The sequence below is a fragment of the Bos mutus genome, chromosome X (genome assembly GCF_027580195.1).
Source record: "Bos mutus isolate GX-2022 chromosome X, NWIPB_WYAK_1.1, whole genome shotgun sequence".
NCBI lineage: Eukaryota > Metazoa > Chordata > Mammalia > Artiodactyla > Bovidae > Bos > Bos mutus.
Genome location: NC_091646.1, coordinates 71,002,735 through 71,030,071, shown reverse-complemented (window position 1 = coordinate 71,030,071; position 27,337 = coordinate 71,002,735). Strand labels below are relative to the sequence as shown.

Sequence of the window (27,337 nt, the reverse complement as noted above, 5' to 3'; positions counted from 1 at the left end):
TGACCTGTTCCCAGGGTTGCCAATCATGTCCAGTCTGAGCATCAGGGAGCCTATTAGAGTGGGGAGAAGCTCACTATGAATGTAAATGGGCTTTACTCATATTCATTAAAAGTGAAAATGTGAAGGGGGGCAGTCAATGGAGATCAGGCATGAGGAAGGCAGTTTAACCCTCTTCATTCACTCCAGGCTTAGCAATTTTTCTCCTGAGCTACTTTTTGGATGTAAGAAGAGTCTAGCACTCTATAGTATTGACAAACTGCTGAGCATATAAAAGACTTTAAGGTCCTGAGTTACCAGAGTAGCCTAGACTTGGTCATGAATAATAATTAACCCTAATCCACTGTGTACTAGGTGAAGTGCTCAATGTTTTACATTTAATCCCCACAAAACCCCTATGATTGTTTCCATTTCACAGATAAACTGAAGCTCAAGAGGTAATGTGAAAAGTGAAAGTGAAGTCGCGTCTGACTCTTTGTGACCCCATGGACACCAGGCTTCTCCGTCCATGGGATTTTCTAGGCAAGAGTACTGGAGTGGGTTGCCATTTCCTTCTCCAGAGAATCTTCCCGACCCAGGGATCAAACCCAGGTCTCCCGCATTGTAGACAGATGCTTTACCATCTGAGCCACCAGGGAAGTCAAGAGGTAAAGTGATGGCTAAAGTCACACAACTAGTGACTGGATTAGGTGTGATTGAGCAACCACTGTGTGCCAGGGGCTAAGAATACAGAAAACCAGACAAATACAGAGGTAGAATATTCCATAAAACAACTGAGTTGTACTTTTCTCTGCCTAATGAACACCTAGTCACCCTTCAGGACCAAACTAAAAATGTCATCTCTTATGACACTTTTCATAAGCCCCTCATCACCCACAAATAGAGTTGATAACTTGCTTTCTTATATACCCTCTGAAATAGCACTTTTTGCAGTTACTGTAATGACCTGCTTCTGTATTTCCTTTTCTCCAGCTTTGAGCATCCCAGTGACAAGGCCTGTTTACTATTTATCACAACTGGGATATCTGATAGACGTCTCAAACTCAAATGTCTAAATCTGGACACCTGATCTTTTTCCCCAAAATGACCTCTTCCTTAAAGTGGTACTCATCTCAGTCGATGACAATTTCACCTTCCCAGTTGCTCTGGCCAAAAAATCTTGGCCAGATAAGGCCACACCTCATAATCAATCTGTCAGCAAATCCTGTTGACTTTCTCCTCAAAATACATGTAGAATCCAATCACTTCTTATCACCTCCAGTGCTACATCCTGGTCATAACCACCATCACCTTTCCTTTGGATCACTTCAGTAAGCCTCCTGACTGGTCTCACTGGTTCACCTTTGTCCCCTGTGACCCATTCTCAGAAGCCAGAGTGATGTTGCTAAACACAAGTCAGATCATGTCAGTTCTCTGCACAAAATTCTCCAATGGCTCTCCATCTCAGAATAAAGCCAAAGTCCTTCAGTGTCCTACAGACTGTATACAGTCTGGTCTTCTTCGAAATCTCTGATCTTATTTGCTAGTACCCGCCCCACCCCACCCCCCACTCTGCTCCAGCTACTTGGTTCTCCTTGCTGTTCCTTGAACAAGCCAGATGCAATCCTTATCTAGCACCCTTGCTAGGCATACACTTCTGCATGACTTTCTTCCTCACCTCCCTCAAATCTTTTTCAAATATCATTTTCTCAGTAGTGCCTACCTTGAAAACCTATTTAAGATTGCCTCTATTTTAATGTCCAGTTTACAGCAATACAGGGTATAGAGGAACAAGATAAATGACACCATGAGGGGAAAAAAAAAAAAAAAAAAAACAAGCAAATCCAGAAGTAGGATATTCTACAAAACAACTAACTTGTACTTTTCAAAAAGCCGATGTCATTAATTAAAAAAAAAAAAAAAATGGGGGGAGTTCCCTGGTGATACAGTAGCTAAGACTTCTAGTTCCCAATGCAGGGGGCCTGGGTTTGATTCCTGCTCAAGAAACTATATCCCACATGCCAGAACTAAAGAAGAGTTTGCATGCTGCAACTAAAAAAGATGCCGCATGTCTCAACTGAGACCCAGTGCAGCCAAAATAAATAAATACTTTTTTTTAAAAAAAGATAGGAGACTTCTAGTTCTGGACTCAGCTGGAGTAGACATACTTCTCCCTATTTCTCCCAATAAGGACGCTAAAACTCTGCATGTGATATGTAAAAACAAGCATAGGAAGACTCTAAAAGAGGGAGAAAAGGGCAGTTTTGACTAAGTGAGCTCCCTGGGTTTTCTTGTTGCCTAATATCCCAGACTGTAGGCTGGAGAAGCCAGCCTGGAAGTGCCAGGAGACACAGACAACAAAAAAGCCTCAGTAAAAGCCTGCTCTCTTTAGCCCAAAGACTAGCAAGTGGGCAGCTTAGTTGGACAACACAAAACTCTTAGACAATAACCACTCTCCTGCAACCAGACATTACAGAAAAATAAAAACAAAAAACTGCAGCTCCACCCACTCCAGCCAGCAAAGACCCAAGTGGAAACCAAGACTTTCCCTCTTGCCAGACTCCCCAGGCTCCCTGGGGTGGTGTCTAAGTAGGGAGTCTGGACTTCCATCCCCACAGGTTAACCTGAGTGGCATCAGAGTATCAGAGGAAGGCCTAGTGGAGAGTCAAGACTTTTGCTGCTGCCCTGCTCCTCCTCCCCTCCCCACCCAGTCCTCTATCATCTTCACCCCCACCTGCACCCCTACCTGTGGTGAGTGGAAGCTACCTGGGAGCAGGAAGGAGGCCCTTCAACCCTTCCCCAGCCAGGGAGGTGTCAGTGGAGGCCTTGTGGGGGGCTGGAACTCCCACACCTGCCCAGCAGTAAAGACGAACCCCTCTTTGGGTGTCAACCAATGTTAAGTGGGGAACAACTTGAACCTCTACCCCCTCCTGGCAGTAGCCAGGCAATGGACCCTTCCACTGATGGCAACAGTGTCAGAAAATGCCTATCCAAAACAAGAGGTTTAAGTAGGACCTAGAATCTGATAACATAATACCCAAAAATGTCTATGATGCAATGGAAATTCACTCATCATACTAGGAACCAGGAGACCCTCACCATGAATAAGAACTAAACAACAGATGCCAACACCAAGATGACAGAGAGCTTTCAATGATCTGAGAATGAGTCTAAAGGAGCCAACATTAGGGAAAAAATGCTTCAGTGAGCAATTACAAATAGGTTGGAAACAAATGAAAAAGATGGAAAGTCTTAGCAGAGAAACAGATATGATGGAGTATCAGACAGAAATTTTAGAATGGAAGAATATAATAACCAAACCAAAAAACTGAGGAGATGGGCTCATCAGCAGGATGGAGAAGACAAGAAAAAAATCAGTGAACTGGAAGATAGAACATTAGAAATTGCCCGATCTGAATAACACTGGGAAAATAGACTTAAAAAAAAAAAAACAATGATCAGAGCCTCAGAGACATGTGGAACTATAACAAAAGACCTAACATTCATGTCATCAGGGAGTCCCAGAAGAAGAGAAAGAGAGTGGGGCCAAACAAGTCCTCAAGAAACGATGGCTGAAAATTCCCCCAATCTGGCAAAAGACATAAACCTACAGATTCAAGAAGCTGAACAAATCCCAAACAGGATAAAGAAATCCATGCCAAGACATATTATAATCAAACTTTTAAAACCCAGACCAAGAGAAAGTCTTGAAAGCAGTAAGAGAGAAACACCACTTTATCAACAGGGGGAAAACAATTCAAGAATCAGTGATTTCTCACCAGAAACCATGGTGACCAGAGGAAGTGGCACAACATATTTCAAGTGTTAAAAGAACTGCCAAGCCTGGATGCTATATTTAGTGAAAATATCCTTCAGAAATGAGGGAGAAATCAAGATATCCTTAGAAAAAGGAAAGCTATGAGAACGTGACACTAGCAGACTTGCCCTAAAAGAGTGGTTAAAGGCAGTGCATAAAAGAGAAAGGAAATGATAAAAGAAGAACTCTTGGAACATCAGGAAGGAAGAAGGAATAGAATGAATAAAAACATAAGTACAACAGACTTTCCTTCTTCTCTTGAATTGTCTAAATAATGTCTGATGGTTGAAGCAATAGGTATAGTATCATCTGACGTGGAGCTCAATATATGTAGAGGAAATATTAAAGACAACCATAGTGGAAATGAGACAGGGTTGCTGCTGCTGCTGCTGCGAAGTCGCTTCAGTCGTGTCCGACTCTGTGCAACCCCATAGACGGCAGCCCACTAGGCTCCCCCGTCCCTGGGATTCTCCAGGCAAGAACACTGGAGTGGGTTGCCATTTCCTTCTCCAATGCATGAAAGTGAAAAGTGAAAGTGAAGTCACTCAGTTGTGTCCGACTCTTAGTGACCCCATGGACTGCAGCCCACCAGGCTCCTCCGTCCGTGGGATTTTCCAGGCAAGAGTACTGGAGTGGGGTGCCATTGCCTTCTCCGATGAGACAGGGTAAAGAGACCTAAATAGAGTTAAGTTTTTTTACACTTTCCTCAATCTTTTAAACTGATGACACCAATAGGTCTTTGTGGTGACAAAATAGTTTTGTATCTTGACTGCAACGGTTGTTATAGGAATCTCTACATGTGGTAAAATGGTATAGAACTATACACACATTGTACCAATGTCAATTTCCTGGTTTTGATATTGTACTATAATTATGTAAGATGCCATCATTGAGTAAAACTGGGTTAAGGGTACACAGGCCCCCTCTGTACTATCTATGCAATTTCCTTGTAAATCTATAATTATTTCAAAATAAAAATTTTTCTGTTAAGATTGGGGCTATTCTAGTGGCTAAAGACACAAATGCAATGTGACAGCTGTGATTAGAGTCTGATGTTAAAAAATATAAAAGACAAGTTTGGAGAAACTTGAATATAGCCTGGACATTGTTGTTGTTCAGTCACTAAGTCATGTCCAACTCTTTGAGACCCCATGTAGCATGCCAGAGACTGGACATTAGATGATATGAAATAATTGTAATTTTCTTACATGTCATATTCATATTATTGGAGAATGTCTTTATCCTCACCCAGTGAATGCTGAAATATTTAGAGGAGGTGTGTAATGAAATCTGTAACTTACATTTGAATGATTCAGAAAAAAATGTAGGTCGATTGATAGAGCAAATATAACAAGACATTGCCAGTTGTTGGCTCTATGAGGAAGATATATAGGAGTTCATTGTACTATTCCTTCAGCATTTCTGTATGTTTGTAAAATTTCATTTTAAAAAAAGCTAAAGAGGATATGTGAAAGATGTATATGTGATAAAGCAAGTATAGTAAAATCTAGGTGGCAATTTGCTGATCCCTATAAAATTCTTTCAGTTTTTTGGTATGTTTGAAAATTTTCCTTTTAAAATGTAGGGGTAAAAAACTTGAAGAAAAAATGATCACAACCTCATATCCTTCCCTAGTACTCCCAACCCCTCTTTTTTTGCTCTTTTTCTTTTTTCCCACAGCATTTATCACCACATATAGTAGTATATACTTCACTTATTTATTGTACTAATTTTTGTCTGTGTCCTATCACTAGAATGTAAGCTCCCCAAGGGCAAGGATTTATTGTGTGTGTGTTTTTTTTTCCTGTTTGCTGCTACGTCCTTAAATCCTAGAACAGTGTCTGGCACATAGCACATGCTCAGAGAATATTTGTTGAATTAAGAAAAAATTTCTGTAGCCCTAGGGCCTAGGTCAAGGCCTTGCACAGAGTAGGTGTGCAACAAATGATCATTGATCTGAGATCTGCAGAAGTTAGAATAGACCTGTTGTACTTGAGCGGTTCTGAGTGTGGACTTGAGTCAAATGGCTAGGATTCCGTCACTTCCACCTGTGTAACCTAGCTGCATTAACACCCCTGAGCCTCAATTTCTCATTGGTATAAGTCAGATAATAATAGTAGCACTTTGGTAGGGGTTTTGTTTGCATGTAAAGTGCTTAGGACTTTGTAAAGACTCAATAACTGGTAGCTAATGACAAAACAAGAACAGCAAAATGACAAGTTTTCCCAGCATGTCATCCTTCTTCCATCCACCAACAGGCTGAGCCTAGAGAGGTTAAGAAGATGTCCTTGGACAAGTATTCCCAACTTCTTTTCTAGACCCTCAGGTTTCTTTCATTTTAGACCTCTTCTTTCCTTTCCTCCTGCCCTGGACTTTCTTTACTCTCTTGGCATCCTGAAGTGCTTTCCTCCATGATAAACATGCAGGAGTGGAGTGGAGGAGACAGGAATCTGTGCACCAGGGACAAAAGCTTAGAGCTTTCCTCTCCTCCTGTTCTAGGTGTGAGTCCCTCATTGGTGATAGAAGCAGGTCAAGTGTTAGGTTGTAGTCATTTCAGGGCCTAGAGATTGAGAGAACAATAGTCCTGAGGAAGAGGTACTGGCAAGAGAATAGCCTCCTAAGCTGTCCTCTTCCTTGGTCCCGTTAGGAGAGAGCACCTCCCTCACCCTGCTCTAACGTCCCTTGGATCGGTTCTGCCGCCTCAAGTCTTTACTTCTGGTGGCCCCAGCTCAGAGCAAGGCCGGGGACCCATTGAGCATCTCTTTGCAACTCCCTCTTGGTAGTAGGGTGGGGTGGGGTGGAGTGGGCGGAGGACAGGCTGAGATTGGAGATGAAAAGGGATGAAATTGAGAGCTGAGCTCACCCGTGGCCTAAGTCCCCTGTCTCTGACCTAGGGTCAGCCCTACCCCGGATATTTGGGGAGCTGGGGCTGAGCCTGGGGGCGCCACTGCCTCTGTTGCTTTAAGGAGCCGCTGTTTAGCATTCCTGCCGCTGCCGCTGCCGCTGCCTGATTCTGTACGCTGATTGGCTGGAATCAACTGAGACCCGAGCCAGGGAGAGATGCTCTTGACTCCACTCAGATCCATCCTGGGGACCAGTGCAGGAGCAGTCCTCGCAGCACCCAGCTTCTGCCCAGGCTCCCGCTTCTTCTTTGCCGCTGGGCCTCGGCCCAGGAGCCACGACGGGCGACACGGAGCCGCCAGTGCTGGAGGGGGAGCCGTGGGTGCGGGGCAGCGTGGGGGCAGAGGCCCCGGGACGCCCGCCCGGCCCCAGGCCCCGCTCCGCCCGGGCGCCCCAACGGGTGCCCCCCCCTTCCTGGTCCGAGCAGTGTGAGTGTGCCCGGGAGCCCGGCGGTGGCAGCGGCGGCGGCGTGGAAACCGGCGTGGGCTGGGGGGTCCGAGCCGCGGGGGGCAGTGCCATGCACAAGCACCAGCACTGCTGTAAGTGCCCCGAGTGCTACGAGGTGACCCGCCTGGCCGCCCTGCGGCGCCTCGAGCCTCCCAGCTACGGGGACTGGCAAGTACCCGACCCCTACGGGCCAGGTGGGGGCAATGGAGCCAGTGCCGGTTATGGGGGCTACAGCTCGCAGACCCTGCCCTCGCAAGCGGGGGCCACCCCCACCCCCCGCACCAAGGCCAAGCTCATCCCCACGGGCCGGGATGTGGGACCAGTGCCCCCTAAGCCAGTCCCGGGCAAGAGCACCCCCAAACTCAACGGCAGCGGCCCCAGCTGGTGGCCGGAGTGCACCTGTACAGGCCGGGATTGGTATGAGCAGGTATGGGCGCGGGGGGGGGGGGCGGGGGGGCGGGGGCGCGGGGAGATCGGAGGGGGGACAACTCAGAGGGGCTGCGGAGTGGGGGGCCTAGAGGCCTGGAGTGCAGCAGGGGTTCCTGGGGCTCCAAGCCAGCAGACCCTGAGCCCCAGCACTGCAGCTGGCCCAAGAGAGATGGTTGGAAATGTGTGCTTCTCTGTGTGTGTCTGTTTGGGGGTCTCCATTTGGAGGGGATTGGGAGGAGCTGTGTGTCAGGAGGTGAAGGTATGGCGGAGGGGCACATTTTCCTGTGTGGGGGGATTGGGTTCTTCTCGGTATGGGGGTTGAGCAGTGTCTCTGTCTGACAGGGGGCGGGAGGTTCTGCGGGGGCTGTGTGTGGTGTGTGTCTCCACAGGAGGGGAGGAGGGGGCATGGTGCTCTGCGTAGCAGGGACATGTGTGTGTGTGTGTATGTATGTTGAGGTGTGTAGAGAAAGGCAGTGGAGCGCCTGTGAATCTATGTTGAGGAGCCATGTGCCCAGCTCGCCAAGCTTCATCCCCTGATGCCATGAGTCCCTCTCCATCCCTTTGTGTGTGAATGTGCACATGGACATGTGGAGATGTCTCTCTGAATGTGGAGATGTCTCTGTAGATGAAGCTGCAGGTTTAGCTGTGTTCGCCCGTATGTGTGTGTGGCCACATGTATATGTGTGTGAGCATGTGGCAGCAAGTGTGTGCATGTGTGTGCCTCTATGTGTGTGTGTGCCTGTGCGGTGTCCCTGGTGAGAGGCGCTTGACAGGCAAGGGAGGGAGGGGGAGGAGGCAAGAGACACGTCCCAAGCAAGGCTGAGAGGCTGCTGAGAAGGATGGACTCTTTTGTCCAAGCAGCTCTGAAGTGTGTGTGTGCTGAGGGGGGAGCTGAAGCAATCCTCCTCGCTCCAGAACAGGCATGGTGCCTGGAGCCAGGCAAGGGGCAGCTGCTTTGGTTCAGGGACTGGTCCTGGTGGGGCATTTCCCCTGGGGTAGCCCTATATGTGGGAAAACTTAGCCCCCCAGCCCTGACTTGGCACAGCTTGGGAACCCCTGGGTGCTGGGCACAACTCCGGCTTCTACTCCCAGCCTAAACTGCCAGCTTAGAAAATGGAAGGAGCATCTGTGGGAGAAGCAGCAAAATGGAGGCTGGGCCGGCAGAGCCAGGTCCCTGGCATGCATGGCGGAAGGCCTGTCTGGTTATTCAGCTCTGCAGCCCCCAGTGTAGGGAGAAGGGAGGAGGAGGCTTTGCTGGGGAGGGCAGGTACTGGCTGCCCCAAGCTGGTGACCGTTCTGGCCACCTCTGTCCCCCTCTGGGGATCGAATGTGCTCTCACTCAGAAGGAAGCATGGGGACTTCCTGGGGAAAGAAGTCCTCAGTTCTGCCTGTTCACACCGACTGTTTCCTGTGTTCCTTGCCTTGGCCCCTTGCCCTCTCCAGCGGGTTCCCCTCTCTCCTTTCCCCCTCCACCCTGGGGACCTGCCCTTGTAAACACTCTCTTGTACTTGTCTGGCTCAACTGGGAGATAAATGCCAGTCCCAAGGCTAGGTGGGCCAGTTGGTCAAGGTTTCTTTGCCAGGACTGATCCCTGGATGGCTCTTAGCCCTGGGAATGGGTTCCTTGAGGGGGACAATGCGAGACTGGAGCGCGGAAGCCAGGAGCTGCTGGGTCTTGCTGGAGCTGGGCTTGAAGCATGGCTCTCACATGTGGGCACACATGGTATACCAGATGCATAAAAGAGCTGCATGGAGATTCTTTTGCCTGTGTGTCTGTTGCATGGTACTTCAGGCAGCTGTGTTATTTCGGGGCTCTTAAGAGCCATCAGTTATTCCTCCTGGGATCAGGGACAAGAGCAAGGCTGCAGCAAGAATCTTCCCACCAGCTCCTAGGGCTGCAGGGCAAAAAGTCCTGGGGCCAGGCTCAGGAAAGGTGGAGGCATGATTAGCCAGTCCTGTCCTCCTCTGCTTTTCAAAGCCAGAGCTGTGGGGTGAAGGCAGAAGCGGGGAAGCAGAGCACGGCATGCAGAGGAATTGTTACCCTGGGTCTGCAGCTTCCCTCTTCAGAGGAGGGGATCAGGGGTCAGGAAAGGGGCCTCACAGCCAAAGATGGGAGGAAAGGCACCAGGTTCTTTGGGGAGAGAGGCAAGAGGGCTCCTCCATTCGTGGGGATGAGAACGAGAGCCAGGGAGCAGGTGCTACTTGTCTGTCCAGAATCACATTTTCATTTGACAGTGGCCACAAGTTTGTCACGCATGGGAGGCTATTTCTGTGGGTTGGTCAAACCAACCCTGTGTTTCCATCCTCTTCCCTTGCTTCTCCTCCCATGACTACTGCATGTTGAAGGCCATGGACTCTGCTGCCAGTTAGTCCGTGGGTCACCAGCTTCTTCCTAATGGGGAACCTTGTCCACTCTGCTCCTGTTCCACCCTTGGCTTTGCCCTGACTCCTGACCAGATCCCTTTCTGCTGAGAAACACAAAGGGTTTGGGATCAAAAGCCCCTGGATAGAAAATGGATTAAGACTTTGACTCCTTCTGCCCACTGGAGGAATTGGGTTCTTGGGGACACAGAAGGAGAAACAGAATGAAGATTCATGAGGTACTCTGAGGGGGCAGCTTTTTTTTGCCCATGAGCTTTAATGGGCAAGGCGATTGGCCAGAACATAAATGGCCTCGGCAAGCTTGCGTTACTCAAAAGAGCACCTGGAGATCCAGGTTCTAGCCCTTGTTCTGCCACTAACTCGCAATATGCCCTTAGGCACAACCTGTGTCCTCCTTGGTCCTCAGTGTCACTGTCTGTCACATGGGAGAGGTTGAACAAGATGGTGACTGCTGCCTTTCCAGCTCCGACATGGTGGGAGTCTGTGATCCCCAAGTCAGGGAGACCTGTTGTTCAGAGAGGAGCAGATTCCCATCCAGGCACAGATGCTGTGTGCGGCATGGCTTGCCCACCATGGTCCATTTCTGCCATTCCCCTCAGGCCAGCCTTGCACCCCTCCTAGTGCACCCTGAGGCCCCGGAGCCCAGCCTCTTGGTGAGTGCACCACTGACTGGCTCAGTCCCAGACAATTGGTCTGGGCTAAGTGAGCAGCTGGATTTGGCCTGATGTGGCTGGAAGCAAGGAGAGGGGAGCCTCCTCAGGGTCAGCCTGCCCCATCTGTGGCCAAGAGGTGTCCCAGGGTCAATTTGGGCTTCCCTACTCTGCAGGGAGTAGGGAGACAAGCAGGTTGACCAGCAGGCAGATGGTTGGCATGGGGAGGGTTAGGCAGGAGGCACTTAGGGTCCTGCCTGTGTCTTTCCCCAGGTGAATGGCAGCGATGGCATGTTCAAGTATGAGGAGATAGTCCTTGAGCGGGTGAGTCTGGCAGTGGGGCAGGATGAAATGGGAGGAGAGGGTTAGAACCAGGTGGGGGGTTCCTGAACCTTGGTCTCAAGACTCATGGGGACCTGCATTGAGAGGATGGGGAAACGGCCCTCAGAGGCTGCATCACTACATCAATTAACCAACCAACTGTGTGTGCTAAGTGGCTTCAGTCATGTCCGATTCTGTGTGACCCTATGAACCATAGCCCACCAGGCTTCTCTGTCCACGGGATTCTCCAGGCAAGAATACTGGAGTGGGTTGCCATGCCCTTCTCCAGGGGATCTTCCCAACCCAGGGATCGAACCCAGATCTCTTATGTCTCCTGAATTGGCAGGCGGGTTCTTTACCTCTAGTGCCACCTGGGAAGCCTAATCAACTCACTAACAAATATTAATTGACCTTGCTTGCTGAGGCCTGGGGAATTGGGGAGGGGATGGCTTCGCTGAGGCCTCCATGCCAGAATGGTCAGCAGAGGGTGGGAATCTGCCAGATTTGTGACGAATGTGCCCCAGCCTGCCATGGCCCCTTCTGAGGCCTGAAGAAGCTGCTCTGGGGAGGGGCAGGGGTAGATGGGGCCCCAGAAACCCTCCCTTATACCTTCTGTTTGAGCAGACCATGCCTCTCCACTTCCTTCTGCAGGGAAATTCTGGCCTGGGCTTCAGCATTGCAGGTGGCATCGACAACCCCCATGTCCCCGATGACCCTGGAATCTTTATTACCAAGATTATCCCTGGTGGAGCAGCTGCCATGGATGGGAGGCTGGGGTGAGGTGGTCTAGAAGCAGGGCCAGGGGCTGCAGGGACAGAATGGAGGTGAGGGGGGGAGGAGGGCTGCCTGACAGGATGACCCTTCCATGAGATCTGAGAGGGGGAGGGGGGATGAGGGGAGGAGAGAGAAAGAGGAGGAGATGGGAGGGAGGGTGGAGGGGCGGTGGCAGACTGTCATGCCTCTTGGGCTTCCCCCGCAGGGTGAATGACTGTGTGCTGCGGGTGAATGAAGTGGACGTGTCAGAGGTGGTGCACAGCCGGGCCGTGGAGGCACTGAAGGAGGCTGGCCCTGTGGTGCGGTTGGTGGTACGGAGGCGACAGCCTCCACCAGAGACCATCATGGAGGTCAATCTGCTCAAAGGGCCCAAAGGTGCGGCCCTCTAGGTTCCCGTGCTCTGGCCAGAGGCCCCTGGTTGGCCCTATAGGAATTGGAAGGGAATCCCCTCACCCCCTGCCTACCTCCCCAGTTCAGCTCACAGTCTTCTTTCTTGACCTCACATCTCACCCTTACTGACCACGGGATGACAGCCTAGCATTTGGGATCCCTGGGGAAAGCTCCTATGGGTCTGGTGGCTTGGCTGAGCATGGGGGACTGGGGTTGGGCTTAACTGAGCACTCTAACTTCTCCTTGTATCACTCTCCCACTCCTTGCTGGCTTCCTCCCAGGCCTCGGTTTCAGCATTGCTGGGGGGATTGGCAACCAGCACATCCCAGGAGACAATAGCATCTACATCACCAAGATCATTGAGGGGGGTGCTGCTCAGAAGGATGGACGCCTACAGATCGGGGATCGGCTGCTGGCGGTGAGACAGCCTTCCTAGGGATGCCCAAATGGCGGGGTGGGGAGGTGGAGCTTTAGCAGCCTCTCCCTCCCCCTGAACCTCACTCCGGGACTAGGCATTATGGGGAATTTCAAGAGCATCATCTGAGGTGTGTGTCCCCAGATAGCAAGCCCCTAGTCCTCTTCATGGCTGGAACTTCCTCACCTGCCCACCGCTACCCTCTGCTTCTCTCTGCTCCTCACAGCACTGTACTTGGGCCTCTTTCAGACAGAGCACCATTGAATTTCACTGAAAGAGTACCCCCCCTCTCCAGGGTTCCCTGGGGAGGCCCTCCCTTCTTCTCCCCAGTGCTAGCCCTAAGACCTCTTCCAGGTGAACAACACCAATCTGCAGGATGTGAGGCATGAGGAAGCTGTGGCCTCACTGAAGAACACGTCTGATATGGTCTATCTGAAGGTGGCCAAGCCAGGCAGCCTCCACCTCAACGACATGTACGCACCCCCCGACTATGCCAGCAGTACGTACCCGCCTGTCCTGTCCGTGGCCTGAAGCCCTACCCCCTGGTTTCTGGAGGGGAAGAAGTTAATACTCCTTGTTAAGAGAGAGAGAAGGGGGGCAGAAAATAAGCCCAGTGCTGGGGAGAGCTGAGTGCAAATCCCAGCTGTGTCCCTTCTTCCTGGATGCCCTTGGAAAAGTCCCTTTCACCTGTCTTTAGTTTCCTCTCTGGCAAAAAGGAGCTAGTGATATATGTGCTGCCCTCCTCTTAGGAGTGCTGCAAGGATCAAATGAGATCATGGACAAGAAAGCCCTTGGAAAACTGTATTAGGCTATAGAGATGTGAGGGGTTATTATTAGTCACACCTCTAGTCATGCTTTTCTTTGTAGACTGCCTTGACTTTAGCTCTTTCTAAGACTCACAGGAGTGAGCTCAGGATTCAGAAAGGGACTGTGGAGGAGGAACCCTAGGGGGTGGAGTAGGGAGGAGAGGCCTGAGGAATCAGCATCCCTTGGTCTGGTTTTTTTGCATCTGAGGGAGTGGGGGCAGCCCGTGGTGGAGGGTGGAGGAGGCTACCACTGGGGAGTGGTCCGGCAACTTCTCTCTCCCTTTCTCCATTCCAGCTTTTACTGCCTTGGCTGACAACCACATAAGCCATAACTCCAGCCTGGGTTATCTCGGGGCTGTGGAGAGCAAGGTCAGCTACCCCGCTCCTCCTCAGGTTCCCCCTGCCCGCTACTCTCCTATCCCCAGGCACATGCTGGCTGAAGAGGACTTCACCAGGTAATACCCCCACCCCCACCTCTTCATCCTATCTAGGGATGGGGAGGAGAGGAATCCTTTCTCGTTGGCCACGGGCCTTCTTGCAGTATGGCAAAGAAGAGGATAAAGCCCTCCTCGCTCCTGTCTTTGGGGTCTGAGGCCCCCTCTCAAGCCCTTGGGACTCTATGGAGGGACAGAGGTGGCTGCAGGAACAAGTTCTACCATCAGGGGGAGCGCCAAGTGTGTGGCCCCTTTTCGAAAGTGTGGAGAAAGGGTAGGATGGAGTGTTTAGGGGGCCGAGGGGGTGGAGGTTGCGGGGTTTCTTGCCCTGTGACGGTTGCAGCGCCCTCTGTTGCAACCATTCCACGTTAGAGAAGAGAGCAGTCCGGCTGCTGGGGCTGGCGGGCCAGGTGGCCTCGCAGGGAATCCGCCCCGCCCCACTCTGGCGGCTGCCACGGAACTGGCCACCTTCGCCGAACTGGTCGGGCCGGCAGGGGTTCCGGGGGACAGGTTTCTGCGGGGTGGGGCCTGGGAGGCTGCCGTGGAGCCGGAAGGGTAGGCTGACGGAGCTGGGGGGGAGAGCTGGAGGAGCCATGGAGAGGACACGCAAGTTCTCAGGCTCCGGCTTGGCCCTGGGCTTGGGCTCAGCTTCGGCCTCTGCCTGGAGGAGGGCTTCACAGAGGTGGGCCTGGCCGCTCCGCTCCCTGCGGCCTGGAGGGGATACCAGGTAGGAGGAGAGGAGGGCATCCGGGTCTCAGGGAGGGAGCCCCGCACTGAGGCTGGGAACAAGAGAGGGAGAGCCTCAGACCTGGGGTTCCTCTGATGAGAGATGCTTAAAGTGAAGAGTGAGCCGGGCAAGTGTGCCGGGTTTGGTTGTGTGATTACACAGGAGCTGCTGCTGCTCTCATCTGATGACGCTGTGACCATTTACAGAGGGGTTCTTTAGACATGATTAGTTGGCGTTTTCACGTGCTCGGCTCCTCTCTTTGGTTAGGCTCCTAAGCTCCTTTTGGGGACCTGGGATTTCTTTATCTCTGTCTCCCACATAACCCAGCAAAGGTACATAGTGGTAGCTGGTGACTAAATCTGTTGTTGGAGAAAGTAGGAGGGGTCATAGCTGGTGGGTGGATTTTTGGGACTGCGGAGGAGACTGTGTAAAGTAAGTACGCAGTTTGTGGGTGGTGAGTGCAGTCAACCCCAGGGCCATTCCACAGCCCCTAACTGATTCCCCTTCTTGTGGCCCAGGGTCCACCACACCAGTTGGTAGGATGGGAGAATCTGGGGAGGAAGAGGACCAGTGAGTGGGCTCTGTGATATGGTCGCTAGAGCCCAGGATAGGGGTTTGTTGACCTGAGAGAGTCAGGGACTGCCCACTGGGAAGTTCACTCCAAGCCCTCAGGAAGCAGGGAGGAAGAACAACTGAAACTTGGCACCTGGCAGCAAACAGCGGCCAAGCAGGTTTCAGGAGAGAAAGGGAGCAACAGAGTATCATACCTAGGGACCCAAGTCCTTCTACAGACATGTGGGCCTTGTTCCAGGCTAGCCCTCACAGGGATGACAATTTATACCTACTTTGTCCTGACTCTTCCACTCTTCTCCCACCAGGGAGCCCCGCAAGATCATCCTGCACAAGGGCTCCACAGGCCTGGGCTTCAACATCGTTGGGGGTGAGGATGGAGAAGGCATTTTTGTCTCCTTCATCCTGGCAGGAGGCCCAGCTGACCTGAGTGGGGAGCTGCGCAGGGGAGACCGGATCTTATCGGTGAGGAAACAAAGGCAAGGTGGGAGGATGGGAGCTGGGCCACTCTAAAAGGGAGGAGGGAAGACCTCCCTTTCTCCAAGGAATGTTTTTTGAAGTGGGGGAAGGCTAAGAGCTGGAGAAAACATATTCTCTTTATAGATATCCTTAGTGAGGGACAGAGACCAGACTTGTAAAGAAGAAATGCATATCACTTGGCTCTGAACCCTGGTTGACATTTGACCCCCACAAAGATAATTATTACACTAGAGGTGTAATCTTTAGGTTTCATCATAATAGGCAGGGATGGGCTACTGAGAAAGGCATCTGAGTAGACTTAGGGATGGGTTACCCATCTCCCTCTCCTAACTGCTACAACAGAGAACTCCTTTCTTCCTTTTGAGGTGGCTCACAACACCTCTCTTTGGACAGGTCAATGGTGTGAACCTGAGGAATGCAACTCACGAGCAGGCTGCAGCTGCTCTGAAACGGGCTGGCCAGTCAGTCACCATTGTGGCCCAGTACAGACCTGAAGGTAGGAGAGGGAAGGCGGAACAAGATGATTTGGGAAGATTAGACCTATTATTCATTGCTGGCTTTTGCCATCATAGGTAACAAAGCCACTTGACTAGTTCTCTTCTACCCTCACACAGTAACCCCTTCCTCTCCCCTTTTCTGGGTGGGTTGGAAGCATCTATTAAGACTGTGCTCAGAGCCTTGTGATTAGGGCTGCAGTGCAGCTGAAGGCCAGTAGTGGGCAGCAGCCTAAGGGAGGAAGCACAGAGATTGGGGCGACTGGAAAAAGGGGAGAGGGAAGTGGGGGCAGAGGCGAAGAACATAACTGTACCCTGGAACAGGCGAGTAACTCTTGGTTAGAAGGACCCAAGGGAGAAGAGTACCAACTTCTCAAGAGAGCTTGGACCAGCCTCTGTGACCCCCACTTCTCCCCTTATCAGGGTGACCGTGAAACACTCATAACCCCCCTGAAAAGGTGATGCTAGGTTCTCCGGATTGGGACTTGGAAGTAGACATCCCCCTCCCTCTACGGGGGTTCTTCTTTGTGTTCTCTTGGAGCGTGTCCCCCGGCCTGGGCGAGTGGGCGGGGCCAGTTATGCAAATGAAGACGTTTGATTGGCTGGGGCCAGCCAAGGTCCAGGTGCCGAGGTGAGCTGCGGGATGGCGCGCCCGAGCCAGCCCGCCGGCGGGGTGGCCATTGGCCGGCCGAGCGCGGCCTTCAGCCTCACGCCCCGCCCCCTGACCCAGGCGGAGGGCGGCGGGCGCCCCTCCTCCCCCCCCCTCGCGCGCCTCAGGCGTCTCCTCCTCCTTTCTCTCCCCTCCCCCCTCCTCCTCTTCTTCCCCTCCTCCCGCGCGGGCCCCGCTTTGTGTCCGTGGTCTCCCGCGCGGGACGGAGGGGCCGGCGGGAGCTGGCGCTTTCTCAGCACTAGACCTGGACTCTGACCCGGCGCCAGGTGAGGTGGGGCGGACAGGGGTCAGGCCCCCTCACAGTCCCCCCTAGCCTCTCTACGGTTCTGTTCTCAGACTCTTTTCCCACACTGTGCCCCCAACTCTGCGCTCTCCTGGAATCCCTGGGCCGCGTGTCCACAGCTCCGCGCGGCGCAGGGCTTTGGAGCCCCTCCTGAGGGCCCCTCTCCGCCCCACGGAGCGCCTCGCGCGGCTGAGCGTTCGCGCCACTGAGTCCCTGTGGGTCTCTTAACCTCTTGGCCATCACCTCTCCCTACCCACGAACTCTGCCCTTTCTAACCCGGGGCCTCTGTTCGCCTCCTAACCTCCTTCGTGCCAGCGGCTGCGCCCCTAATTCCTGTCCTCTGAGGAATTTTCTCCGTCTTCCCCTCCCCCACACCCGTTACTACCCCCCACCCCCGACCTGGCGACCTCTGGGAACCCCCGAGGTGGGCTTTGTATTCTCGCCCCAACCACGCCCGCTTTTGCTTGCCAGCGTTTTCCGACTGTCGCCGACTCCTTTCGTCCCCCCTCCCCCTTGTCGGGCCGGTCTTTGTCCCTTAGGGCTGCAGTGCCTGGGCTCCTGGGACACCTAGGCCCCGCTGGCCGGTCACTGAGATGGAGGCAGGGCCCTCCCCCGGGCAGGTGCTCTCTTCCTTGATGAGATTGGGGAGAGGCTGGCAGCTCTGTTGCAAAGCCGTGAGGGATGGAAAGCGCCTACCTTTGTCCTTTCCGCTGCCCCACCCCCACCCCTTGTTCAGCGCCTGCAGGCCAAGAAGAGAGGGGCCTGCCACCTTTTGCACTAGGCTCTTTTGATGGGGACTAGAGTAGGGAGGTGACTAACAGGAGAGCTTGTTGATCTGAGGTACTGGGAAAGAGGGATGCAAATGGACACCTTGAGTCATTTCTTTCCGTGTTGGGTGTCCAGCTTAATGACAAGAAACACATTAGGGTTGTTGTCTTTATGATGCCTGCGTGTGCTGTTTGCTTCTCCGTGTAAACCTCACCATCTGATTTTTATTAGCAACCAATATTTATCCATTTCATGCCCACTGCTTAGGCAACCTAGGTTCTGCAAAGAAAATGGTTTCTTGTGTGTCTGTGGGGGTGTGTGTGTGTGAGAGAGAGAGAGAGAGAGAGAAATTGATGTGTTTTGGTTTTACTCACTGATACTGGACACAGGGAAACAATACTGTGAATTTGGTGGTAGTATGTTGGAAACTGGTAACTACATGTTTGTGTGAGTTTTGTTGGGAGAATGTAATTGGTTTCCATAAAGAGCCACAAGTTGTCCAGGCTGAAGGGATTCATTGCTCTCTGGGCATGTTTCTGAGCGTTTATGATGTTTGTCGAGGTGCTGTCTTATGTTAGGTTTCTCTACCATTTGAGAAACAAAGCCCTTCTTCTCTTAGGATTTAGTTGAACCACTGTTGTTAAGGCTCTGCCACCCCAATCTCACTTCTTTCCTTGGTTTGGAAAATCCATCAGGGCCTCAACATGCAAACTCTTTTTTTTGCCCATAAAAAAAATGGACCCTTAGAAACAGGCCCAGAGGGACTATCAAGCATTCTATGTTGGGCTCTGAATTTTCTTTGATAAAGTGATAGTTTTTAAGAATAAGGACTGCATGTTAATTATTTTATAATTATGTTAAATACTGTTCTTTGGAGGATTGCCTCACATAGGCATTTACAAAATGAATAATCCAAATATATATTTGTTGGCTAAAATGGCAGAGACTTTCCATGTTATTGGCCAAATAAGTGTTCATCATTTGTATCTTTTTCGCAAGAAATGTGGGCACTGGAAAGGATCACGTAGTCCAAGCCCTCACTGTGCAGATCAGAACAGCGACAGGAAAGCAGGGACATGACTTGCCTAAGGTCATGAAGGGAACGTTGCTGAGGGTCAGCGATCAGTATAATCCTAAAGTCCACCACTTGGGACAAATCGTGCTTGGGAGTACCTAGAAACCTGAGACCTTTTTGGAGCAGAGAAAAGGAACAGGGAAACTAATAGAAGAGAGAGTGAGGGAAAGAAAAATGTATGTGTGGGGGAAGGTGCGAGTGATCACTGTGGTGGCCCCTGAGGCACCATTGCTCAACCAGTGCAGCCTGTAGCTAGATATCCTTTAGTAGGAGAACTTAAAAAAATAGCTTTAACTAATTAGAACAATCAGAGTAAGAACATTTTTTCTCCTTTTTTTAACAGCTTAATTGAGATATGATTCATATACCATACAATGCATCCATTTAGGTGTACAATTTAGTGGCTTTTAGTATATTCACAGAACTGTGCATTCATCATCACAGTCAATTTTAGAACACTTTCATTACCCCTCTCTTTTGAATACATAGAGATGGTGCAAGCATTGTAAGGGTGATAAGTGTAGGACAGTTGCTTCCTGATGTATCTCATCTGGGCATTTAAGCTGGATGGCAGCTCTAACTTTGAAATATCTGGTTGCCTAATGGGTTGAACCCATAATGAAGATAGGAACCTTGTCTATCTATATAAACTTTGTATTATGCCTAGCATGGTTGCTTTATAAACATTTGTATGGAAGCTTTGGAAGATATTAAAATGGAAATAGAAGTGCTAAATGATAAGGTACCACAGTGAGAGATGCTGTTTAATAGTTTCACTGTTGATTGCTCCAAACTGTTGTGGACACAGCAATCCTACCTATTTAGCTAAAAATAGCATGATGTTCCTGGGCATGTATAATCCTGCTTAAAATTCAAATTGAAAATTTAAACACTGGCTCTTGGCAAAGGCTCCCTTCCAGTTTATTCTAAAATGAAAAATATTTTTCTGTGACTTGTGGAATTGCTCTATCAAGGGAAGGATGGGTTTCGTATTATAACATTTTTGATTTAGAAACTATCATCTCCTACATTTTCCTCCCTAGTTACTTTCTGTCAGCCTCTGTTTATAAACTGAGATAGTATTTTTCTGGAAAGCCCTTTTGTTTTTAGCATAGAACCTGAACCCCAAATCAGGGGCAGAGCCAGAAATTGGTCACTAAGGTAGCTAAACTGGGAACTGATCCTTTGTGACTAGTCTTTTCAACTGGAATGTAAATCCAGACAGGCTGGGGCGGGGGTACAGGGAATGAAAAAGAATTAAGTTTTCCATACTTACTTTGAAGTGCTGAAGAAGCACACTTTTCACCATGGAAACATGTACAGGTAAGGCCTGGAAGAGTTAAAGGATCAGTCTTGATAATAACTTGTAAGCATAAAAGGGATGTTTTCCCCATAACATTGAAGTAACCATCATATCTCCCCTGTTTGAGAATGAGGGATGTAAATGTAGCTGCCACCCTATCAGCATGATCTCTCTTGAGAGGGTAGAGGTGAAAGTTTATCAAGGCAAAGAATCAAAGTCCTGAAACTCCTACTGCCATCCTAAAAGAAGAAAGGAAGAAAATGAATTCCTGTTAACAGCATTTCTACACTGAACAATTTGAAGGCAGCTACTATTGTATTTATCTTTGTGCCCCAGCACCTAGTCCAGAGCCTGGCACATATTTTGTTGAATTATTGAGTATCTCTATGTTCTTAGAACCCGCCTGCCAATGCAGGAGACTTAAGAGACACTGGTTCGATCCCTAGGTTGGGAAGATCCCCTGGAGAAGGAAATGGCAACCCACTCCAGTATTCTTGCCCGGAGAATCCCATGGACAGAGGAGCTTTGCAGGCTATAGTCCATAGGCCTGCAAAGAGTCAGACATGACTGAAACAGCTTAGCACTTAGCACAGCCCTATGTTCTTTGGCCACCTAATGTGAAGAGCCGACTCATTGGAAAATACCCTGATGCTGGGAAATATTGAAGGACGGAGGAGACGGGGGTGATGGAGGTTGAAATGGTTGGATGGCATCACTGATTCAAAGGACATGAGTTTGAACAAACTCCAGGAGATAGTGGGCTTCCCTTGTAGCTCAGTTGGTAGAGAGAATCCCTGCAATGCAGGAGACCCAGGTTCAATCCCTGGGTCAGGGAGATCCCCTGGAGAAGGAAATGGCAGCCCATGGACATGGAAAATGGAGAATCCCATGGACAGAGGAGCCTAGCAGGCTACAGTCCATGGGGTCGCAAGAGTCTGACATGACTTAGTGACTAAACCACCAACCACCACCACCAGGGAAGCCTGGCGTGCTGCAGTCCATGGGGTCGCAAAGAGACAGAGATGACTTAGTGACTGAACAGCAACAGTGTTCTAGATGGCTTTGTAAGCACTAATATCCATATGGGATAGGTGGTATTATCTCTATTTTCTGGGCTTCCCTGGTGGTTCAGACGGTAAAGAATCCGCCTGCTATGCGAGAGACCTAGGTTAGATCCCTCGGTTGGGAAGATCCCCTGGAGGAGGGCATGGTAACTCACTCCAGTATTCTTGCCTGGAGAATGCCCATGGACAGAGGAGCCTGGCAGGCTACAGTCCATGGGGTCACAAAGAGTAGAACACGACTGAATGACTAAGCACACACACACAATCCCTATTTTACAGATGAGGAAAGTGAAGATCAGAGAGGTTGAGTGACTTGCTTAAGGTCCCACAGCCAGTAAGGGGCAGAATCAAAATTTGAAGTCAGATTTCCTGAGAACTTCGTGTCCCAGGCTTTTGCCAATAGACTGCCTTTCTCCACAGCAGAGAAGCTGTGAGCCCCCCTACCCTACCCAGAAGATACTCTCTGAGAGTCCCAATTGTTAGCTTTTTAAATCTTGATGATCACAAACTCCTATACCAAAGGAGGTAACAAAACCTGAGGGAGAACCCTGTCTCCTGCAAAAGGAAAGAGGACTTAGAAGACTGCCACAGAATGGTATTGTGGGGGATACCTCAGGAGGAGCCAAAAGATGAAAGTTGACTGGCTTGACTTAATATGTGCAGGCTTAAGAATACTAATGCAGTAAAATGGAGTTGTGTTTGTAATTCATTTTTTATGACCTTACAATTCACTCATTTAAGGGTGTAATTCAGTGGTGTAGAATTCACAGAGTTGTGCAACCATCTTGTCAATCAATTTTACATTTCACCACCTCGAAAAGAAACTGAATCCTTTAGCTATCTCCCACCCCTCCAACCTCTCCATCCCCCTCAGTGCTGCTAATCTACTTCTGCTTATATGGGTTTGCCTGTTCTGGACATTTTGTATGAATGGATTCATGTATTATATGGTCTGTTATGACTGACTACTTTCACTTGACATAGTGTTTTTGAGGTTCATCTGTATGGTAGCATGTATCAATACTTCATTTATTTTTATGGCTGAATAACATTCTGTTGTATGAATATATCACATTTTGTTTATCCATTTATGAGTTGATAGGCATTTGGGTTATTTCTACTTTTTGGCTGTTTTACTACTCTTTGAACATCTGTATGCATATAACTGGATCATATGGCAACTCTATATTTAACCTTTCGAGGAATACCCCAGCTGTTTTCCGTAGTGGCTGTGCCATTTCACATTCCCACCAGCAGTGTGAGGGTTACAGTTTCTCCACATCCTCGCCAACCCTTGTAAATGTCAGTCTTTTTGATTCTAGCCATTCTGGTGGGTGGGAAGTGGTATTTCATTGTGGTTTTTATTTGCATTTCCCCAAATGGCTAATGATGTTGAGCGTCTTTTCATGTGCTTATTATTTGCCAGTCAGTTTTGCTTTGCTTGGTCCCTTGATTCTCAAGCTGTTTACGAATTGACTTGAGACCAGAGCAAGCCAACTATGTCATTACTCAGGTGATTAGAGGGAGGCAGGAGGAAAGGTGCTACCTTTCACTCTTATCAACTGTGTGCTGGAGGGCTTGGGTGCAGATAATTTTAGCTAGGAATGCTGAGCTGATAAAAATGATAGGGCCCACCTTAAAAAAACCCAGCTTATTCACATACTGTACAATTCACCCATTTACAGTGTACCACTCAGTGGTTTTTAGAATGTTCTGAGTGATACAGCTGTCAATTTTAGAACATTTTCCTCACCCCTAAAAGAAGTCTCATCCCATTAACAGTCACTCCCTATTTCCCCCAAACTCCTCCCCTCTTCCTAGCCCAAGGCACCCACTAATCTACTTTCTGTTTCTGTAAAGTTTCCTTTTCTGGCCCATTCATATGAATGGAATCATATAATATGCAGAATATGCAGTCTTTTGCATCTGGCTTCTTTCAACATAGTTTTTTCAAGGTTCATCCTGATGTAGCATGTAACACTTTATTCCTTTTTAAGGCTGAATAATATTTCATCTTATGGTTATACCACAAATCGTTTATCCATTCTTCAGTTGATGGACTTGGGTTGTTTCCATCTTTTAACTGTTGTGAATACTGCTGCTATCAATGTTCATGGGAAGTTTTTGTGTGGTCATATGTTTTCAATTCTTTTGGGTATATATTCCTAGGAGTGGAGTTGCTGGGTCATAAGGTAACCACATTGAACAGTTTTGAGGATCTGCCAGATTTTGTCAAAGTGGCTACACCCTTTTAGGCCCACCCTGTTTTGCAAACTTAGAAGAGAAAAAAATGTTAGCTTTCTTTTCAGTTTTGCCTCCTGGGCCTGAACTTTATATACAGCGTATGCTCCCCCGCTCTGTGTTTGTACTTGCGTACACTGGGCTTTTCTGGCTTCCATGTAGCTTAAGGACATGGTAGCTAGAGTTGGCAAAGCATTCTGATTCTAGCTAGACAGGTGCTTTCTTGTCCTTGTTAGATGGTTTGAGACAAAATCCTAGGAACTTTGGTGTCTATAAAACATTGGTTCTTCTGATAGGGTAGAATGATTAGAATAATGTAGAAAATGAATTATTTCTTATTTATTTATAGCTTTTTAGGATTTCTTAATTTAATGTGTTGCTTGTTGAAATCTTGACCCTGATATTTACACTGTTGCTTTGTTTGTTTAAAGCTTTAGACTTATATTCCATAATAGGGTAATTGTTTTATTGTTTTTAATAGAGAGATAGAATAATTTGGGCCTATCCCTGGTGGCTCAGATGGTAAAGAATCCGCCTGCAATGCAGGAGACCTGGGTTCAGTACCTGGGTTGGAAAGATTCCCTGGAGGAGGGCATGGCAACCCACTCTAGTATTCTTGCCTGGAGAATCCAGTGCACAAAGGAGCCTGATGGGCTACAGTCTGTGGGGTCCCAAAGAGTGAGACACGACTGAGCGACTAAGTACGCACACATATCATTGTCATTGAGATGAAAAAATATGGGTTTTGCTCCTTTTATCTTAAGAAAGGGAACCATCTTGGAGGAGTAGCCAAGGCCCTGGGTTCTAGTTCTGACTTTAAGCAGCTGAATGATCTTGTACTAGTCAACTTCTTTGGACCTCAATTTTCTGATCTATAAAATGATGGGACTGTGTGAAATGATCCCACATGTTTCTTCTAACTCAAATTCTGTGTTAGATAAGTGGAATTAAGTTGTGAATTCAATTCACAAGTTCCTGTTTGTGACTAGAGTGTTACTGAATCACAGTTTTGAGTTAATAACAATCTTGCATTAGTAAAGGTCTTGTCTTCCCCTCTTCTTTTGTGTGGTAAGACTTTCATCCTCTTGAAATGGATCTTTGTTTACTTTTCATTGAATTTAGATATCTTAAAAATGCAAACACCTTAGAGATTTGGGGAATTTTCAACTTCATAAAATTAACACATTTTGTATAAATATATACATTAGGGGTCTGCATACATGAGTGTCCTTCAGATTTTCAAAAAGAAGAAAGAATTTTGCAAATCTTGGGTTAAATAAACTAGATTATTGAGTTGTCTTGTAAACACTCAGAAAAAGAAGTGGTGAGCACTGAAACCACCATTGATTCACCAAGGTCAAACAAATCATGTCAGACTGCCAAATTGCCTTGATGGACAGGGTTACTAGACTGGTACATCAAGGAAATATGGTAGATGTGGTATATCTAGATTTCAGCAAGGCATTGGCAGGGCTTCTTTGTTTTACTCTTGGATAAGATGGCAAGGTGATAGTAGTGGTAATACGTTTAAGTGGATTTGTCTGCAGCTGGTTGAGTGATCACTCCCAGGGAAAAATGAAGAATGAGCCAGGAGCAGCATGGAGGGGAATTTCTAGTGCCCGTGTGTCCTGTCTTCATCCTTGGGCCTGTCCTTTTCAGTCTGCCTCCACCTCCCCCTCAGATTATATTTTATATTGTAATATATAATTTTAAAAATTATATTTCTCCTGGGTATATAAATATTACATTCAGATTTGTAGAAAATTGGAAAACAACAAAATACAAAGTTAAAAAAAAGCCCAAATCATGTGTAAAACTACCTCCAGAAATAACCTTGTATTTGTGTGTATTTCCCTCCAAACTTTTATATCTCATATAGTATATATGTATGTCTTTCATGTCTTTCAAGACTGGGATCATTGTATTTAAGCAGTCTTGTATCCATTCTTTTAACTTAGCATATGTCATTAATATTTTATTAAAGTGGTTCTTAATAATTAAATATTCCATCATGTGTGCACCATAATTCATGTAATCATTCCCTTATTGGAGGACATGTAGGTTGTTTGCAGTTTTTTTATTTTATAAATAACACATTGATGCATATCTTTGTATGAGGCTTTTTGTGAATCTGGGATTGTGTATTCAGAATGAATTCCTTGGAATGGAATTATTGGGCCAATGGATATGAACATGTTTAAGACTTTTGATATATTTAATATGTATTTGATATATTTCTCTATCTCCAGCAACAATATAAAAGTGTATATTTTGAGATCCGTGCTAAAATGGAGTATTATTTTAAAATATCTGTGCAAATTAGGTAAAAATGTTATTTAATGCATATCTTAATTTGTATGTCTTTTTAATAATAGAATTGAACATTTCTGTGTGTGTGTTCATTGATCATTTTTTGTGTGTGGATTGCCTGTTCATACCCTTTCCCCATTTCCTTGTTGAGGTATATTTATCAGTTTTTGCATGCATGCTAAGTTGCTTCAGTCGTGTCTGACTCTTTGCGACCCTACGGACTGTAACCCGTTAGGCTCTTCTGTCCATGAGATTCTCCAGGCAAGAATACTGGAGTGGGTTGCCATGCCCTCCTCCAGGGGATCTTCACTGACCCAGGTATGGAACCCGTGTATCTCACGTCTCCTGCATTGGCAGGTGGGTTCTTCACCAATAGCGCCACCTGGGAAGCAGTTCTTACTGACCCGTAAAAGCTTTAAAGTAGTCAGTCATATATGTTGAAAGATTTTTCCCATTTTGTACTTTGCTTTTTATTTTATTTTGATGTACAGATGTTTTGTTTTTATGTAGTCACATCTATCAGTGTTTTCTTTTTTGTGTATTTTGCCTCTGCCCATAGCTTTGGAAAGGCCTTTCTTACTCTGAGAGAAAATAAATGTCCACCTTTTTTTTAAAAAATTCTAGTTGTTTAATGTTTTTCTTTTTGCATTTAAAACTTTAACTTGCTGGGACTTTATTTATGATGTAAGATAGGATACTACCTTATTTTTGCTCCAAATATTTTAAGAAATTACCTTGGAACCATTTATCAGATAATCTATTATTTTCTTGCTGTTTTGGAGTGCCACCTTTATTATGCACACGCATACACAACCACACTCACGTACTCATAATTTGGATTTTGGGTTTCTTAATTCTGTTCTGTGATATTTTACTCTGGGATTATCAGTTACTGAGAAATGACCACAGATGCTTTGACAATAACCAGAAGGGTCTTTCTCTAGGTCTCAGTTTCTGGGTTCCTTCCACAGAAACTTGACCCAAAAGATCCAATTGATACCCCAATAAACATTGTCAGATAATTTGTGATCCTGTTGGAGTGACCACTGTGAAGAATAGTTGAATCTAGACTCTCAGTTGACATGTAAAACATAGAAATCAAGGATTTCCCTGGCAGTCCAGTGGTTAGGATTCTGCACTTCCACTCTAGAGGGCCTGGGTTTGATTCCTGGTTGGAGAACTAAGATCTTGCAAGCTGCTGGGTGCAGCTGCAGCCACAAAAACCCAAAACAAAACAGAAATCAGTTACATACCTATGGCTGATTCATGTTGATATAAGGCAGAAACCAACACAATATTGTAAAGCAGTTATCCTCCAATTAAAAATAAATAATAAAAGAAATCAGTTACATTAACTCATTAGCAAGCTTAGTCATAAAATGTTGTGTTTCAGTCACTATATTGCAATATTTCTGTTAAGTGGGAAAGATTGTTGTGAACAAGAGTACCTGCTACCTTCAGAGCAAGGAAAGGTACAATTCTTTATTCATTCTCGTGTTTTCCAGATGAGATGTTTTGTCTTGGGGTGATTCTACATAGACTTTGACTTATGGGTTAAAGGAGCTAAAGGCTTTATTAATCTTGTATTTATTTGAATACGCTATATGAAAT

General features: G+C 47.9%; 1 protein-coding gene across 8 annotated transcripts in view; it reads left to right on the top strand.

Annotated features, from left to right (window-relative positions):
* The first annotated feature begins 7,211 nt into the window (after positions 1 to 7,211).
* The window catches only part of DLG3 (discs large MAGUK scaffold protein 3), a 52,388-nt gene continuing 32,262 nt past the window's right edge, over positions 7,212 to 27,337 (top strand). For 3 of the 8 annotated variants that reach the window (XM_070365597.1, XM_070365596.1, XM_070365595.1), the window contains exons 1-10: positions 7,212 to 7,568; positions 10,551 to 10,604; positions 10,875 to 10,925; positions 11,574 to 11,698; positions 11,902 to 12,071; positions 12,368 to 12,504; positions 12,856 to 13,000; positions 13,603 to 13,762; positions 15,347 to 15,503; positions 15,912 to 16,014. In XM_070365597.1, the coding sequence (XP_070221698.1) occupies positions 7,212 to 7,568; positions 10,551 to 10,604; positions 10,875 to 10,925; positions 11,574 to 11,698; positions 11,902 to 12,071; positions 12,368 to 12,504; positions 12,856 to 13,000; positions 13,603 to 13,762; positions 15,347 to 15,503; positions 15,912 to 16,014 (1,459 nt within the window). Of the gene's footprint in view, positions 7,569 to 10,550; positions 10,605 to 10,874; positions 10,926 to 11,573; positions 11,699 to 11,901; positions 12,072 to 12,367; positions 12,505 to 12,855; positions 13,001 to 13,602; positions 13,763 to 14,069; positions 14,469 to 15,346; positions 15,504 to 15,911; positions 16,015 to 16,814; positions 16,949 to 27,337 lie in introns of those variants that run through there. The other 5 variants (XM_070365599.1, XM_070365598.1, XM_070365600.1 and 2 more) reach the window with 5 other exon arrangements.